The sequence below is a fragment of the Solea senegalensis genome, linkage group LG5, assembly GCF_019176455.1.
Source record: "Solea senegalensis isolate Sse05_10M linkage group LG5, IFAPA_SoseM_1, whole genome shotgun sequence".
Classification (NCBI taxonomy): Eukaryota; Metazoa; Chordata; class Actinopteri; order Pleuronectiformes; family Soleidae; genus Solea; species Solea senegalensis.
In genome coordinates, this window is record NC_058025.1 from 18,242,389 (window position 1) to 18,259,727 (window position 17,339).

At 37.0% G+C, this 17,339-nt stretch overlaps 1 protein-coding gene and 1 long non-coding RNA gene across 2 annotated transcripts; one reads left to right on the forward strand and one right to left on the reverse strand.

Annotated features, from left to right (window-relative positions):
• Nucleotides 1-19: 19 nt before the first annotated feature.
• Nucleotides 20-13,133, reverse strand: arrdc1a (arrestin domain containing 1a). The gene is made up of 8 exons (XM_044027048.1): nt 12,942-13,133; nt 8,852-8,962; nt 8,468-8,518; nt 6,599-6,753; nt 5,307-5,489; nt 4,909-5,085; nt 2,512-3,028; nt 20-1,154 (listed from the first exon to the last, which is right to left on the reverse strand). Exons 1-8 carry the CDS (start codon nt 13,057-13,059, stop codon nt 1,117-1,119), a joined length of 1,350 nt encoding a protein of 449 aa, XP_043882983.1. The 5' UTR covers nt 13,060-13,133; the 3' UTR covers nt 20-1,116.
• Nucleotides 13,134-14,324: 1,191 nt separating this feature from the next.
• On the forward strand, nt 14,325-15,813 carry LOC122769892. Its single transcript, XR_006360473.1, has 3 exons — nt 14,325-14,380; nt 14,946-15,335; nt 15,464-15,813. It is a non-coding gene; the product is annotated as an uncharacterized LOC122769892 (long non-coding RNA).
• Nucleotides 15,814-17,339: the final 1,526 nt, after the last annotated feature.

Here is a 17,339-nt window from a genome sequence, read left to right on the forward strand (position 1 = left end):
CCAGAGAAACCAACACCAATCGTTTGAACAGATTTATTAGAATCCATATACATATTAAACAATAAACAAACTTGCCTTGTATGTTTGATGGTTTTAACTTGATGTAATATTCAAATACACTTCACAAAAATGTATGATTGAAATATTTGGTGTGAATTATATCAAGAACGGTAAAAGGAAAGCTTCAATCACCGCATTATTTTTAAAAAATCTGAAAAAACTAAACCAGCACATATCCAACAGGAACATATATATTTATATACACACAAATCAGCCAGTGAATGCAACACAATTAAACAACAGGAAACATAAAGGTCCAATGTATGTTAATAGTTTATTAACAAATAATGTATGACGGGGTGATTTTAGCCTGAGAAAAAGTCTTTTAAAATGTAATTTAAAAAAGGGCCCTATTTTAACCATGAGCAAGCATTTTGTGTTTTTAAGCAGAGGGTTACTACGAGGGAAAAACAACATCCTGGTATTTGAAGGTGTACTACTGTAGAGTAGTACACTCGGGAAACGTGAAAAGTGGTGGAGTCTTCTGTCCTCTGTCTCCCCTTTAGATGCAACTAATTCCTCCACACTAGACCTTTTAAAATTCAACCAATTAAAATATCCTACCTATCCTATCCTTTGTTTTTTTCTTATTTGGCTCTTGAAAAACAATATTAGACTGAATCCTAGATGATTTCTTTTCCATTAGCGTACCTCTGAAACGTCTACATCTGGATCTACCACTAAAAACACGACTCCTGTTACGGTATAGAGAATGGAAAATAAAATTCCTCTTTCATTTAAAGTGCTTAAAACAAATAATAATACAAAAAAAAACATTGATTTTAAAAAAGACTGTTTACATGGCTGGTTTACAGTAGAGGTTCAGCAGAGTCCGAGGCCAATTTACATTCATCCTGAATCTCAAATGGAGGGTTGAGGCCTAAAATATGTAGGTTTGTTCTGTGTCTAACAATCATTTGGTCCATGATAGTTTGTACTGTTTAAAACCACGTGGCTCTTGTTTTGGAAATTCAGTGTCATGATTTGCAGTTTAAGTTTCACATAACAGTGATGTCATCGTCCTCCTGGTGCGAGATTCCTGGGTCTCCTTCCACTTCATGTGTTGCAGCTCTCATCATAAGAAGGCGGGGCCTCTGTAACGGTATAAACCAGTAAACTTTCACATAATGGGATTGCTGCAGGTTGATTGTATGAGTTTTGTTTTTCATTTCCTCAGAATGAGCCTTTTGTTTTTATATCAGACGCCGGGACAGCTCCACCAATGCTGCCATTTTGGACCATGTTTTTACAATAGCCCACAAAGGTCACACTAAACATGGTGAGTTATGTCACTAACTGAAACACACACAGGTTCTCCAACACACTTGAAATAGAAGGACTATTCAGTAGTTTTAGTTCGTTTGTGAACGACTCATTCAAAAGAACAAATCTTTTTCGTAATTACCAGTTTATATTGATTATTTTCATCAGATTCTTTGCTATATTCTCACTGAAGAAAATTGTATAACAATAATTATTGCTGGTGAATAACTGCCCAGCTCTACTCATGCAAGAATTAGGACTATTTGTGCTTCAGGGAAACTAACAGAAACAGATTTTAAGTGGTTAAGTTAAAAAACGAAATATTAAATTACTGGAGGAGCCAGGAGTCTAACATTAAAGGTTATCTACAGTGCTGTGCTAAAGTCTATTTGTTGTTTTAGCAATGCTATACTGACCATGCATATAGTGTAATTATTTCTTAATCACCGACTCACTTACACATGCAGTGGAACCTTACTTAATGATCTTGTATTACTGTGTTTGTTCTACTATTTAATGTCATCAAATATCTGCTGTGAAAATGGTCTATTACACCATGACATGGTTGAGCATTACATACATATGATGTATGAGCTTCCTAATCAAAAGCATAATCTTTCATTGTGATAAAATGTCAGACTTAAGAATTATAAGTATTTACATAGTTCATAAATGTAATATCAATATTAAATACAGTATAATGAAACATGTCATATTGATACAGACGGAAATTATATTGCAGGAAAAAAAATGGGATAGCTCTATTCTAAAGAAGTGTGGCTGTTCTGATCCGATAATGTGTGGCCCAGGCCAAGAGCTGGAGGTGTGTGTGAAGCCAAGTGAGGTTTTCCTTTGGTTTTAGGGGTAAAGGTTAGCAATTACGTTTATGAAATACTGTTTGGGTAAGAAGTGAGTTAAGAGAATGTCAGAGGAAAATAAATATTAATAAAATATGTGCACAAACAATCATGTTGTAATCGTTTAACATATGGGACATTCTGAAAGGATGCTCATCTGTGAACTGCAGCTCATATCAGGGTCTAAACCTCTTTGTTGAGATGCTTCAGTCCATAAGCAGGTGTTTTGTGTGTTTTTTTATATACATATTTCTTATGAGTAGCTAGCTGCTTGTTATAATGGCTTCTATTAGCCTTGAAAATACATGTACATGAGTATACACCAACATACCTTGTGGATAAGATGAGGTGCCATAGTCCGGAGGGAGAATAAGTGGCGTTGCTACTAATCCAGGAGCACTCTCAGGAGGGTATGGTGCCGAGGCCCCTGTGGACCCACTGACACCACCAGACACAGCACCTGGAGCCGTGGGCTGCTGGTTCTGAGGGAAGAAAAGGCCAGGAGCATAGCTGAAAGCATTGGGTGACACCAGCTGAGACTGACGCTTGCTGGAGAAGCTGTCATTCACTGGAGCTCCACCTTCCACTCCCTGACGAAACTCTGCTGGAGGAGCACTGGGAGAATGATGGGACGACACTCTGGAGCGTGGTGTGGGACGAGGAGCTGGCTTTGGGGCCGGGCGAGGGGTTGGTGTGGGAGTGGTGTCAAAGGCAGACGCTGGCGTTTCCTCAGCTACAGCGGGGGAAGCTGCATCAGCGTTTCTGGATGGGTGTAGTGTTTTGTCAAGTGAGACATTTCCAATGTGGATGGGTAATGTCAACATGACATCTGGAGATTTTAGACTGACCTGTTTAATCAGAGGGGAAAAAGAAGCATGTTATGTTTCCAGAAGGAAAACACATTACAACAAAAACATTATCCTGGGATTTAAATAAATGCCCCTGCCATTTAATTAGCTTAACTAATGTATTACAAGATAAAGAAAACTTGTATTTTGTGTTGTATTTATCTACATATAACTCATTAAGAATGCACCTTAATAGTAATATGGTGGAATCAGAACACAAACACTACACAAAACATAGGCAATGCTGTCATTATTACTCTGCTTACTTTGAAATGTTTCTTTCATTTTCTTTTATTTATTTATTTGTAATTAATTATTTAATTTTTGCAAGAGAGACAATTTAAAAAACAACAACAACATTTGGTTTATTTTTTCTTTATTTTGATCACTAAATAAAAATAAGAGGTTTTTTTTCCTTTTAGGCCACTGAGGTAAGATCATGCACCCACACCATGGCAACATGACTGCCATGTCATGGGAGCTTATTTAAGTGCTTTATCAAATTTGATAAAGATATTTCCTCTACCTATCAGAACTGGTTTCTATGGGGGAAACTTGCTGGAGATGTGAAACAGAGGTTGTTTTCTGTTTTCTGATTAAAGCTGTGCCTCTTATTGCTAACAACAACCCTGCTGGTGTCCCTGCTGTTTGGGAGCTGGTAAGGGAGCTCCCCTTATAGGTACATCCACTGGTTATTTACACAAACATAGTCAAATACACCACCTCTTTGTTAGAGGTAACAACAATGACAAAAGGGTCTGAGACATACAGTATAGCATTTCTAAGCAAAATTGTATACATATATATAAATCTAAAGGTATAAGTTTGTTTGTTTGGCAGATTGGCAGAAGTGTAAGGACAAGAAATGATAACGGAATAAGCCACACCCCCTTCCTATATATTTTTTCCTATAAGTTATTTCATTTCAAATGTCAAGAGGTTATAATGTCCAGTTTTGTATGTATAGCAGTATAGCTCTCAAAATAGTATCAGTGCTTCAGTGATGAGAAGTAGCACATACAGAGAGGTGTGGTTTCTCTTTTTGGCCACAGGGTGGAGTATCTGCTAAAGTGAGCACTGCTTTTCTCTCATTTTTGATTGACAGGTTCCGTCAATATATACATATGTGTATATATATATATATATATATATATATATATATATATATATATATATATATATATATATATATATATATATATATATATATATATATATATGTATATACACATATATATATATACATATATATATATATACATACATGTATATACATATATATACATACATATATACATATATATATACATACATATATATACATATACATATATATATATATATATATAAATACATACATACATATATACATATATATCTTCATATGTATGTATATATGTGTATATATATATATATATATATATATGTATGTATATATGTATATATATGCATGTGTATATATATGTATGTATATATATATATATATGTATGTATGTATATATATGTATGTATATATATATATATATATATGTATATGCATGTGTGTATATATATGCATGTATATATATATATATATATATATATATATATATATATATATATATATATATATATATACATACCTAATATGTAAAGATAGTGAGTTAGTGAAAGTGTCACTAACAAGTAACCAATTAAACAAAATGTGTCTGTCCAGTGGATTGTTTGCAATAGTAGCTAAACAATATCAGACTTAGTCCAGTTGTAGAGAGCAGGAGTAAATACAACATTAGTGGAATCAGGAAATGAGACGTCAGTAATCATGTCAGAGGAAACGACTGGTTGAAAAGGATAGGAAGGCAACAGTAACACTGATTGTGATGATAATGACCATATCTTACTTTAACATAGTATTCAATCTTGATGAGTTCACAGCCGACCAACGAGGACTGAGGAAGAGGAGGAACGATGATCTGCTCCTTCCACTCCACCTCCTTGCCAGACTTTACCACACCACCCTCCACCTCCACTACGGCCTTCACATCATGGGTGGGTCGCTTCATCTCATAGGTCACCCTCTAAAAAAAAAAAACACATGGAGGTTCATAAATATGGTGACAGAAGAACACAGTTCATCACGCCTCTCAAAATAAAGGCAGTAGATATAAAACGCTGTGTCTTTTCTCTTGACAAAGGAAATACTTTGTTATGTGGGTTTTTTTTTTCCAAAATATCTTCAGCTTAATTGACAACAATTCCCATGATAAGAAAACATAACCCAAGCTCTGGGTTTGTTTACCTGCATCAGACTGGCCACCATAGTGCCTGTGCTCTTGCCAGACTGGTTGTGGATGTTGGTGGTCACTTGGATGATCTGGCCTGGTGTGTAACCCTTCATGTCAGTCTGGGCTTTCAGGACCACTGTGCCTGTTTTCACCAGCATGTAGGTGAACTGCTGTGTCACTGCAGATGAAGAAGTTCCCTGTGTGGAGAGGGGCTGTGTCAAAAAACACTGTATGGCTTAAGATTGACACTGATTTATATAAAACTTATATATATACACACACACACACACACACACTTGTACATCTGTAGATGTATCCGGTTCATTTACTAATTATCATATTGATCATGTAACATTGTACATTTTGTCATTTTGGTTTTAAACAAGGGCTTTGTGCTATTTTTATTTAAATTTAATCTTAATTTCTTCTTTTTTTAATTTTTTTTTATTATTATTATTATTTTTGGAATAATAAAAGTATTCTGATTCTGATTCTGAAACCATCAACAAATCACATTCACACAAATATAAACAATCCAAGGCTGCTCAGTTTCCCACAGAGCTTGCATTGGTCAAGTTAATGTTTTTTAAAGAAATCATGAATCCAAATCTAATAATTTCTTCCTTGATCCAAATGACTTATCCTAGGGATAAATTATCATATTCTGTCCTTTACTTCTTGAGTTATGCTGGTCAGACTTTGATCAAATGTGACTAAACATCACCTCCTTGGTGGAGGTTATATAAAACAAACTTGGTAAATTGTGCAATATCCTGCTCCTGAACCAGGACCTGCAGCACCTGGATGCTACAACTCATGGGAAATGGCCGACAACTGTTATTTTTATTTCTAGTGGGGGGAAAAAAGACAAATAAAAATCTCAAACGCTAGAGAGTTCTTGTACAATTTAAGCAGGATGTTTTTGTCTCTCTTTGCTACAACTGAGGTATTCAGAGTCTCTGTCCTCAGGGAAGAGTTTAAATGAGTGAATGGACCAGACAGAGTTGTTCAATATAGTCTTAGCCTTGCAGAGGACCATTTATAGATCACAGACAACTTGAAAAATAACCATATACAGTAATTCAGATGGTTTTTGTCCCTGATGTTAAAATGATGATACTAAGTAATCACGAAAAAGGTAAGAACAGATGATAAAGGATTTCCAAAACAGCATCATCACTTTCTTTTCCTACTAAAAACATTAAACTGAGGTATATACACTGCTGTTCATTCCTACAGACCACATCACAGTTCAGAAAATCCAAAGAAGAAACAAAAAGTGTACACACGTCTCATTTTGTCTCACCCAAATATCTGCCACTTTATTCAGGTTTAGGAGGCTCAGCAGGTAGAAAGCCTTCTCTGTGCTGTAATTCTTGGCGAATCGTGGTGTGTCAATAAAAGACCTCACTCTGTAAATTATTTTGCCATAGTTGCCTTCAAAAGACGTTGGAGCAGTGGCTGTAGGAGATAAGCCACAGATATTATATATTAGTTTCATCACATACAGAATGATATTTTCCTCTTTATTTCTGTGACTGGATGTTGTGTAATTGTGTAAGAGAAATTAAGTTGTTGTTGTTTATAACATTAATTTACAGTGTGTAAGACAAAAACACACTAAAGTCACAAAAAAACTTTAAAATCAACAATCTCATGAGTTTTAATTCATATATGAAAACAAGTGTGCTCTACAGTGTCGTGAAGAATCTGCAGGCACTTCAGAGGTGAAAGCACACAGGCGTTTCCAATGACACATTTAGATCAACAACAGCAAAAAGACTGGTTGGGCAGGTTTTGAGTTTCTGTGAAGTATACGTCACAGCAGGTAATTGGCTGACAAAGCCCGTAATGCAATGTGTGAGAGACCATCAGAATAATCCATGGTAACATTGTGTGGACAAAAAGTAAGACTTAAGTTTGAAAGCAACAATTCATCTCAGTACACCCTGTTCTTAGATTATCATATACTTGGTGTTTTTCCTTTCGGTTGCTTCCTTCAGGGGTCGCCACAGCGAATCAACCTCCTCTATCTCACCCTGTTCTCTGTATCCCCCTCTCTCACACCAACTAACTTCATGTCCTCTTTCACTACATCCATAAACCTTCTCTTTGGTCGTCCTCTAGACCTACTTCCTGGCAGTTTAAACCCCAGCATCCTTCTACCAATATACTCACTATCCCTCCTCTGTACATGACCAAACCATCTCATTCTGGCCTCTCTGACCATATCTCCAAAGAGAACCTCAACATCTTCATCTCTGCTACCTACAGCTCTGCTTCCTGTCTTTTTTGGCATAAATATTATTATTTTACAACACCACTGTACTTAATCAGTGCTGTGACTCTCCAATATTAAAACCATGCATCTGTTGATTTCAAAGTAAAAGCCCTGTTACCTTGAAGAAAAGAAAGGAGAAAAATCATGGGATCATGGGTAGGGCTGTAATGATTCATCAAGTAATTGATTATTAACCCTTAAGAGTTAATATGCTAAACTCCTGTGAAAAATATTTTTTCGACTTTAGTCAATCTTTTAAAACTACTTCAGCCTGAAATATACATATCAAATAATAATAATAATATTGCTATCTCTAAGGCCAGTACGTTTACACCACTGTTTTTAACGAAAAAATAACCAAAATACTGCAATAATTTCCATAAAATACATTTATTATTATATAGTTTTTATTTATTATATTTTTGGCTATAAATGTGAATATCGTTTGGTTTCTTTGCTCCATTTAAAAAAAGAAATCATTAATTCTAGTGCCATTTTTCAACATTTTTTAAGGACCAGATGATTAATCAAGTCAACTTATCTAGAGATTGATCAGTTATGAAAATTATCATAAATTACAGCCCTAAACATGAGCGACTATATGAAAAACAGGCCATTTTGCAGAATATGTGCCGCGCACACATCAATTGTGGCCCCGGTCTTAGTACCAGTCTTAGCTGCTTCCAACAAAGACTGGAAATCAGTGTAGTGTTTGACACAGAACACATAAGCCCAAGTGAATGATGGGATAACAGTGTCATACTTCTCAGCACTGCAGAACCATAACAGGATTAAAGTAAACACCATCATCATATCAGGGCCTGTCAGTCAGTCATTCACTCAGTCACTCACACGATGACAAGTGTTCATCATCCCATCACTCCTGAGGCCTACCTGGTATGAGAAACTTGAAGGGAAATGTGTGTTCTCCCTGTTTCAGGGTTCCTGCAGGGGATGGAGAGAACAAGAGTGTGTGAGAGAGAGAGAGAAATGTGACAATCACTCTGCTGTTCCTCAGGATACTGATATGCCTCAGAGTTGCACATCATGTCAACACCATTCACCTCTCTTTTTCTACCAGTACAGTTTTTATCCATGATGTTTGTTCTGACTACATTGGGGGTGTGGTCACTGTCATCACTGTGTATTTCCTGTGACACTGGACTGTATTTAAAGCCAGTTCAGGTGCGTAATCTGCGATACTTCCTAAGGAGGTAAAGTATCTTGGTATTGAGTACAGGGAAGTTATCAGCTCATTATCATGCGTCAGCTACTCACCTTTGTCTGCAACAGAGACAGTGCTGTTGAAATACTGTTCCTCCATCATCCAGGCCGTGTCATTCACCTTGTTAGTAATGCCACAAAAGCCATGACAGTTCACTTTGATGGCTGCAGATAGGAACAAGCACATAATGTCATTTTAGCCACAGAAGAGAAAACAAATGTTGTACACTGAGGCAGAGAGAGAGACACACAGAGAGAGAGAGAGAGAGAGAGATACACAATACATCTCGATCACCTGTATCTCATTGGGCTGCAAGGATTAATCCATTAATCAATCTCAACACTAATCAGCAACTATTTTGTCAAGTAATTCACAGCAATTCATGCTGAACACGCTACGGTGAAAAGAAAATAAATGTTTCGGAAGCATGGAGACTTCCTATCATCAGTTTTAATAAAGATAACAGGGTGAATGTTTATACATGGAGCCATCATGGCTGGTGTCAGAGCAGTGTCTAGGACTATTCAATTCATTTTATTTTCATTCATTTCATTAATTCATTTGTCTTTTGTGTATCTAGATGATTTTGATCAGGTTTAATTTACTTCCTCATTGTGTACTGCTTTATCCGCCACATGTATGTCATGGGGGAGCTGGAGTTAATCCCAGCTGACATAGGGAGAGAAACGGGGTACACCCTGGACAGGTCCCCATTCCATTGTAGGGCCAACATATACAGTAGGGGAAATAAGTATTTGATCCCTCACTGTTTTTGTAAGTTCACCCACTGACAAACAAATTAACAGTCTATACCTTTAATTGTTGGTTTATTTTAACAGGGAGAGACAGAATTTCAAAAAGAAAATCCAGAAAATAACACAAAGATTTAAATTATTTTGCAATTAATTGAGTGAAATAAGTATTTAACGCCCCATCAAAACATTACTAAGTTCTTGGTGGAGAAACGCAGGAGGAATTTTGGACCACTCCTCTTTGCAGATCCTCTCCAAATTCTTAAGGTTTTGAGGCTGTTGCTTGGCAACTCGAAGCTTCAGCTCCCTCCACAGATTTTCTATAGAATTTAGGTCCGGATACTGGCTAGACCTCTCCATGACCTTAATGTGCTTCATCTTAAGCCACCCCTTTGTTATGCCGTGGCTGTATATTTTGCTGGAAGACCCATCCACGACCCATTTTATGTTTCCAGGCTGAGAGAAGGAGTTTGTCACCCAGGATTTCACGGCGCAAGGCCCCATCTATCTTTCCCTTACCAGAGAAACACCGCCAAAGCATAATGCTTCCATCCCTAGTGGTTACACATCGAGACAGCTTCAGCACAGTTCCAAATTTTGAAGTAACAAGTGTGTTTTTCTTGTGAAATGTAACGTGAAAGAAAGCTTGGAGAATAAAGCTCAACCATGTTCCACAAACTAGTGGAACTAGCTACTGTATGAAGTGAAGTTTGTAAACCGCTTACTCTCCCTCACCACAGCCCATAGAGAAAATGTGTATTTTTAGTCCACAGTCAGTGTCGAACCAAAACGCATGTGATTTTCAATGCAGGGTCAATATTTGTCTATTAGCTATGTCTCTTATCTCAATGCCTAAGCCACTTCTAATCCATCAGTGATTCAAATTGCATGGAAAGAAAGGTGGTTTGCTGGTGGCACAGTCTGACCGGCTCTACCTGATTAGGAATGTAAACAAGCTGGAGGATCCACAAGCATTTAAACTGAAACCAACATACACTGAAGCCTTTATCAGCACACACGACACACACACACACACACACACACCAGGGGCCCGTTTCAGAAAGCAGATTTAGTGAAAACTCAGAGTTAGTTAACCCTGAGATGAGGGAAACTCTGGTTTTTCGGTTTCACAAAGCCAGTTCTGTCAGTTACCCTGGCAACATACTCCATGAACCTAAACTGCTCGCTTTTCTTCAACAAACCCTGAGTTTCTCTCTGTCTCCTCGTGCTGAGCCTGAAGTAGCTGTCTGAAGTATCGTTTCCTCATTCATACAGTCCATATCAAAATACGTATCAGAGCGCATTCACCTGCCAAATCAATGAAATTTACGTCTTTCAAAACATTGAAATCCCATCAGATGTTACTTCCAGTGTGCAAACTATACCGTGAGTCACATATATTGGGTGGGGGGTTGCGGGACGGACGCTTGCGTGTGCCTCAAAGCGAGGACTTGTGGTGTATTAATGGTAGGACTGCAGCATTTCAACATCTAATAATGAAATGTATTTTCTTTTAAAGTCTGTTTACACTGTATAAAATGTAACAGTGTTCATTTATTGACTCCACTCCTGTTTTTGAACATAAAGGTCATGGTCGTTGGCATGTGTTAATATTTCTGCTCAACTGGATTAAAATGGAGGCTGTGCTCTTTGTTTACCCGTTGCCAAGATGAATCGTAGTATCAGAGCTCCATTGACGATGGCTTTTTTCATTCCCAACGCACACGCTTAACGTCAGAGCTAATTGGCTGTTCTGAAACCCAGACAGCTCAGAGTTGGTCAACCTAGAGTTAAGGTTTTAACTCAGAGTTTGTTGAACCAGCCTTCTGAAACGGGCACCAGGTTTTGGTCTCAATGCTCCACTGGTCCTGACAAGGTCATTGTTTATGACAAAAAGACACTTAACCGGTAGTTAACAGGAGCATGCGCGCGCGCACACACACACACACACACACACACACACACAGAGAGATAAATAACAGTTTGACTTAAATGGGGCAAATACATTTACGCAACACTGTCTTTGACATCAGTATCACAGAGCCTTCAGTAGACACATGTTGAAATGTGGAAACCTTTTTGATTTCCATTATAAAATTATGCTACATGTAATCTATAGGTATTGTGGTCACAGTTCCTTTAGTCCATTAAGTCTAAAATCAAGTTGTTTAAAGTATGTAGTGAAGTTCAGACACCTAAATCTACCTAACCTATTGAGTAAACCTATAACAAGTTTAGAAAGAGAGGAACTGAGGAACTACTTCACTAAATAAACACAAAAATGAATATGTTTTATGACCATGCAGATGTGTATGCCTGTTTTGTTATTTTTATTTGTGATGAAAAAAAATCTATTAATGTAAATCCTCAAATATTCTATGTTGATTATTGATCAGGTTATACCCAAGACAATTTTTTTGTGTTTATGTTGCATAATAATGACGACAGCACACAACAGCAGAGCAGATCCTCAAATTAGCAGCTATATTTCCCAAATCAGTTCTGAATAAAAGATTATTTAAAAATGAAAATTGATTTTCAATCAAATCTTGACTTTCTGAAAGATTCTCTACTCTAGTAGTGATCATTGTTAATATTGTGTAAATGAATCGGTGCAAGTGAAATAGTGAAAACAATTTTTTTTCTTCCTTCTCTTCTTATGAAACAATAGCAAGTCAGAGAAAGTCACCAAGGTCACACTTGTGTTAACATCGTTAAAAACAGGTGTGTATGGCAATAACTATATTGATCATCAACTATTTTGATATTGAATTAATTGGTTTGAGTTTATTTCCTCCTTCATGACTGTAAACCAGTTTGACAAAACGTTTTGGGAAATATTCCCCACATTTAATAGTTCAAACTACCAGATGAGATAACAGATGAGTTGAATATGAAATTGCTTGTAAGTTGGAGCCCAGGACACATTTGCTTAAAAAACAAAAGGGAGGACACTTCTGTTTTGTCTGTGTTCACACCTGAACTGACTCCAGAGATGGGATCAGTTAGGATATGTTCAAAAGAAGACAGGGCCTTATCATAACTCAAGAAAAGGTTCGTGTTTGTTTGTAAAAAGTGACAAACTACGTGACTTGATGGATAAACATGATTCCTGGGACTTGGACTCATAACCTCCAAGTTACGTCCTTTTCTCAGTGCTAAAGACTTACAGCAACATTGTCTTCGAATAGCACTGGAGGAAATGACTGTCTCACTGTCACAGCCATAGAATTTCTTCTTTTTCTTGTTACAGCAACACACAAAAATGGAATTTACCTTGAACATCTCAGAGACTGGACTAAATTCATCACTTCCTTGTTTGGCGACGGCGACTTTCCTCTCACCTGGTGCAAACATTGAGGCTTAAGTGCTGAATAATGAAGCATTTTACCTTTGCACGGCAGTGACTGAGCCACTTTGATGGTCACTGCTCCGGTTATTGACTCTCCTGGACTGTACACCACTTTATTTTTGTCGAATGTAATCTCAAACTCCTGAAGTTTCCCCATGTTTCCTTGGAGCCACGGACCGAAGATCACATCACCTGTGCTAACAAACACTAACCACGATCCCGCCCCTTCGTCTGACGTCACTGCTATCTCAAAGGGGAAAAATATGGGGTAAGATAAATGTTAAAAAGATGCGCACATACTCGGTTGTGATTTATTCTACGTGAATACGAATTGACAACCGCGAGAATACGATTCAAAACGTTACGACTTAAATAAATAAATCAGTTTATCCATAAATAAATAAAAATCCTCACGTAGGAAAAAGTTACAACTTAAACAAACAAAAAAACCCTAATCCAGTTATGAGTACGAATCCACAGTTGTGAATTTACAATCACAAGAATCGATAGAATGCCAAGGCTCAGTGCTGCAGCACCATCACTCCAACTGTTGGATTGCTAAAGACATTATTATATAATAGAAACACATGCGCCTTTCCTCTCTGCAACTGTTTAAATGTCTAGTTGAGATCTAGTAATTGCACATTTAATAGCCTATGATTCCATCTACATTTTAGCTGATACTAAGCTAATTGTTCTTATTATACTGATTGCCCACGTGCATAAAAATTAGTTGAACAAGTATTTCGAAGCCTTAGGTTTATTGGCAGATGAATATGAAGGAATTTTTGGGCTGATTGAAGCTGCTGTGCGCTGCAGAGTTGGATGTAGAGGAGTCTCATTTAGAGAGGATGCCTTGATTTGTAACCTTGCCTTTATTGTCTTGTTGTATTTGATTTGTTTTCACATATTTATTTATTCCCAACAAAGCCTTGTAGATTTTATTTTAATTTTGATAATAGAGTGACCCTTTGAGGTAATTTTGTATATCTGTACTGGAAAAGTTAAATAAAGCTTATATATTTATTTGTATTTTTTATTTTTGTATTTTTTTGTTTTTGTTTAGTTATAGCTGTGTGTTAAAATTGTCTTACTTTCATATGTTGTATTGTACTAGAAATGACAAAAAAAAAATTAGAAACTGCAGTCTCTGGTCATCCAAGTCGTTAGGTGGCGCTGTTAAGAAAACGTGTGGCCGGCTGAAACTGTAAGAAGGGTCTCGGCTGCCAAGTAGGTTCGGCTGCAGATCCTCAGACTCATGACGACACACACCCCCACTACACGACACACCCCTCACACTGCACGACACGCCCACTCAACTCTGATTGGGTCACAGAAGAGACTGCGTCTGAAACGTGATGACGTTTACGCTGGCGAAGAAGAAGGGTGAAGAGAGAACCCGAGAGTTTTACAACATCACGAAATAACACTAAACAACGTGTTATACTTACACAATGACGGAGGAAAAGATACGAATGGTACGAATACTCATTATTTGTATACATTTAATCAATTAAATTTGGTTTACTAACCAGTGATGTCTGCATGCTGTAATAGAGATAGAGATTGTAACAGCAAGACGCAGCGGTTTGTTTGGTTTTTATTTATTTACTTACTTATATATTTATTCATTTATGTATTTATTCATATACAGGTTGTAACATTGAGACAGGGGGTCTCATTTTCAACCAAGAAACGTATAAGTTTTTTAATCTTTGATCATTTGAAAACTTGTGACCTGAGTTCTACAATTGTTAAGATAAAAAAATTGATGATGAATTATCATCATCATTTAAAATTCTCTTATAGAGCAACATTACTTTTATCGATGGAGCTGGCCCTGATCTGAGGAGATGCAAAGGGGGGCTATGCTTGTGGCTCATCTGCAGGGACACCAACGGTCAAGTGTAGAGTATGGTGTTAAGTCCATCTATATTATCTAGCATTTTTTCATTTCAATGCTGAAAGGCCTTCATTTCCCCAGACAGGGTTTCAAAAATGTATTGTTTTGTTTCTGAATCACTTTTCCTATCTGTCTTTTAGGATACAGTGTCTACAAATGCCACCTTGACTGAGTGCAAAGCAGCTATTATCACTGTGGCTTTTGCACAAAAGTCTTTGTGAAAAATGTTGTGTCCGTCAGTTTAAAACCTGCTGCAAGACAGCAACCACAAATATTACTGCAACTTTGGCATCCATGGTGACTCCAGCGTCATGAATGAATGAATACCCAAACAAAACACCTAGAATATATTGATAGAAAATCATCAGAGGCAACATTGTGTATCCCTGGGCAAAGAAGGACGACAGGGTCTTCATTCTTTTTGAAGATGATGACCAAGTGGACCAGGTGATGCGCTTCTTGTCTGGAGTCTTTGAAAGTCCACAGATAGATAAGAAGTCTTCAGATCCTGTGGTTTCAATCATACAGAGGTGAGATATCAGACACTGACACTGATTTGTAGACTACGTGCTTTATATGACTGCATATGTCTCCTTTTAACACACGGTCACTGTCCAACACAACCTTAAATCTTAATCAATGATTGATGTCCCTGCAGCTGTACTCTCCATCTCCCTGGACAAAGACAAAGACATGTACACATGTGGAACTGAGATTGACTCCAGGTTAACCGGATAGTTTAGGAAACTGTTAATCCAATTTTCACAACAGTTTATGTATGTGAGTGTCATTAATGACTTATTTATTTAATTAAAATTATTATTTTATTTATAATGAATTATTTTGTTGTATCATGTTGTCTTATCAGCGAGATAACACAGCTTGGAGAACAGCTTCAGAGCCACATGTCCAAGGAAGCGAGGCTCAAACAGGAAAGCCTTAGAGAGTGAGGACTTTGTCAGGTGCCTGTAATCCCGGACAACGTTTTGAAAAATGTAAATAGTTAATGGTCTGCTATGCATACAAATAAAAATAATATTATTCATTACTTGTATTCATTACACGGATTTGAAAGTTGTACAACTTCCTGTGCAGAAAGGGTTTCAGTGCTTTTGTTTTACTTTCATCAAAATACCCACTGATGTCCAACAGATACCAATGTTTTACGCATCTTCCTGGAAATATGTAACATCTCCTTCAGAAATCCAGTTTGGTTGGAGAGCATCATCGCTGGCAGTGGCAGTAGACGTCTCTGGGGTTTCTTCTTGTTGCTGTGTTGATTTATCAGATATTCCCACAAATAGATGCTGTATTTTCTGCAGTTGAAAGTATTTTGCTAATTGTAGTGCTAAATAGTTCACAGCTGACAGCAATGTTATTTGTATTATGACAATACAATTAACTGCTAACAGTACATTTCAGTCATCCTTCATATTTCACTGAGCTTTGTCTCATTTTACCAACTTGTTGGGACAGTTTAGTTTATTGTTTATTTTGTAGAAAACTTTGTTGGGTGATTTTGCTCAGTAATTGAACCTCATGGTGGTGAAAAAACAGAACAAGTAGACTTGTATAGTTCTAATCCTTATTCTGTCCAGTTTAATAACATGTCAAACCACAGACTAATAAGACATTCAAAAAAAGTTTGAATGACTGCCAAAGTTGCAGTAATATATGTGGTTGCTGTCTTGCAGCAGGTTTTAAAGTGACGGGAAAAAAACTGTTGACTGTGATTCAACAGAACCTTTTATTTCTAAACATGAAATATTTTATTCATCATCAAATCTTTTATCTTAACATGTTTTCAAATTAGCAAAGCTGTATGCAACTTCTCAGTCATTTAAAGATTGAAATTGGTTGAAAATGAGACCCCCTGTCTCAATGGGATAACCTGCATAAATAAAGGCTAAAAAAAAAACCCCCGTCTTGCTTGCTATTACAATAGCTATCATTACAGCATGCAAACCAAACCTAACTGATTTAATGTATACAAATGACTATTCATACAGTGTTCAATATCAAACTGTTGTTTGATATTGCGACTGCTCTCTCTTCTTCTTTCTTCTTTGTCAACGTAAACATCACACTTCAGACGCAATCTCTTCTTTGACCAGTAGTGTTACTCCCATAATGCTGACTTATTTGGCGCGTATTATGAACAGCCAGAGGCATGATGGGAGTAACGTGTAGTGAGAGCTTCACAAAGTGACAAACTTTCTTGATAGAAAATAGTTAAAAGAAATCTTAAGATATCATCTGAACCAACCTCAGATGGTTAGGACAAGTGACATGTCACACCCGAGATTGAGATGATGAGATGATAATAGTGATGATGATAATTGCCATTAATGTTAATTCTTTATTTTTTTAAATGCTCCTGGTCTCGAATCTTCTCTCTATCTGATGTTTTGTTTGTAATCTGCTGAACTTGTTTCTGTACATGTGACACCCATTTTCCCCTGTGGAGTCTTTCCTCGCTCGATGGGATGGTCTAAGGACAGAGGGAGTCACTGTACAGACTGTAAAGCCCTTCA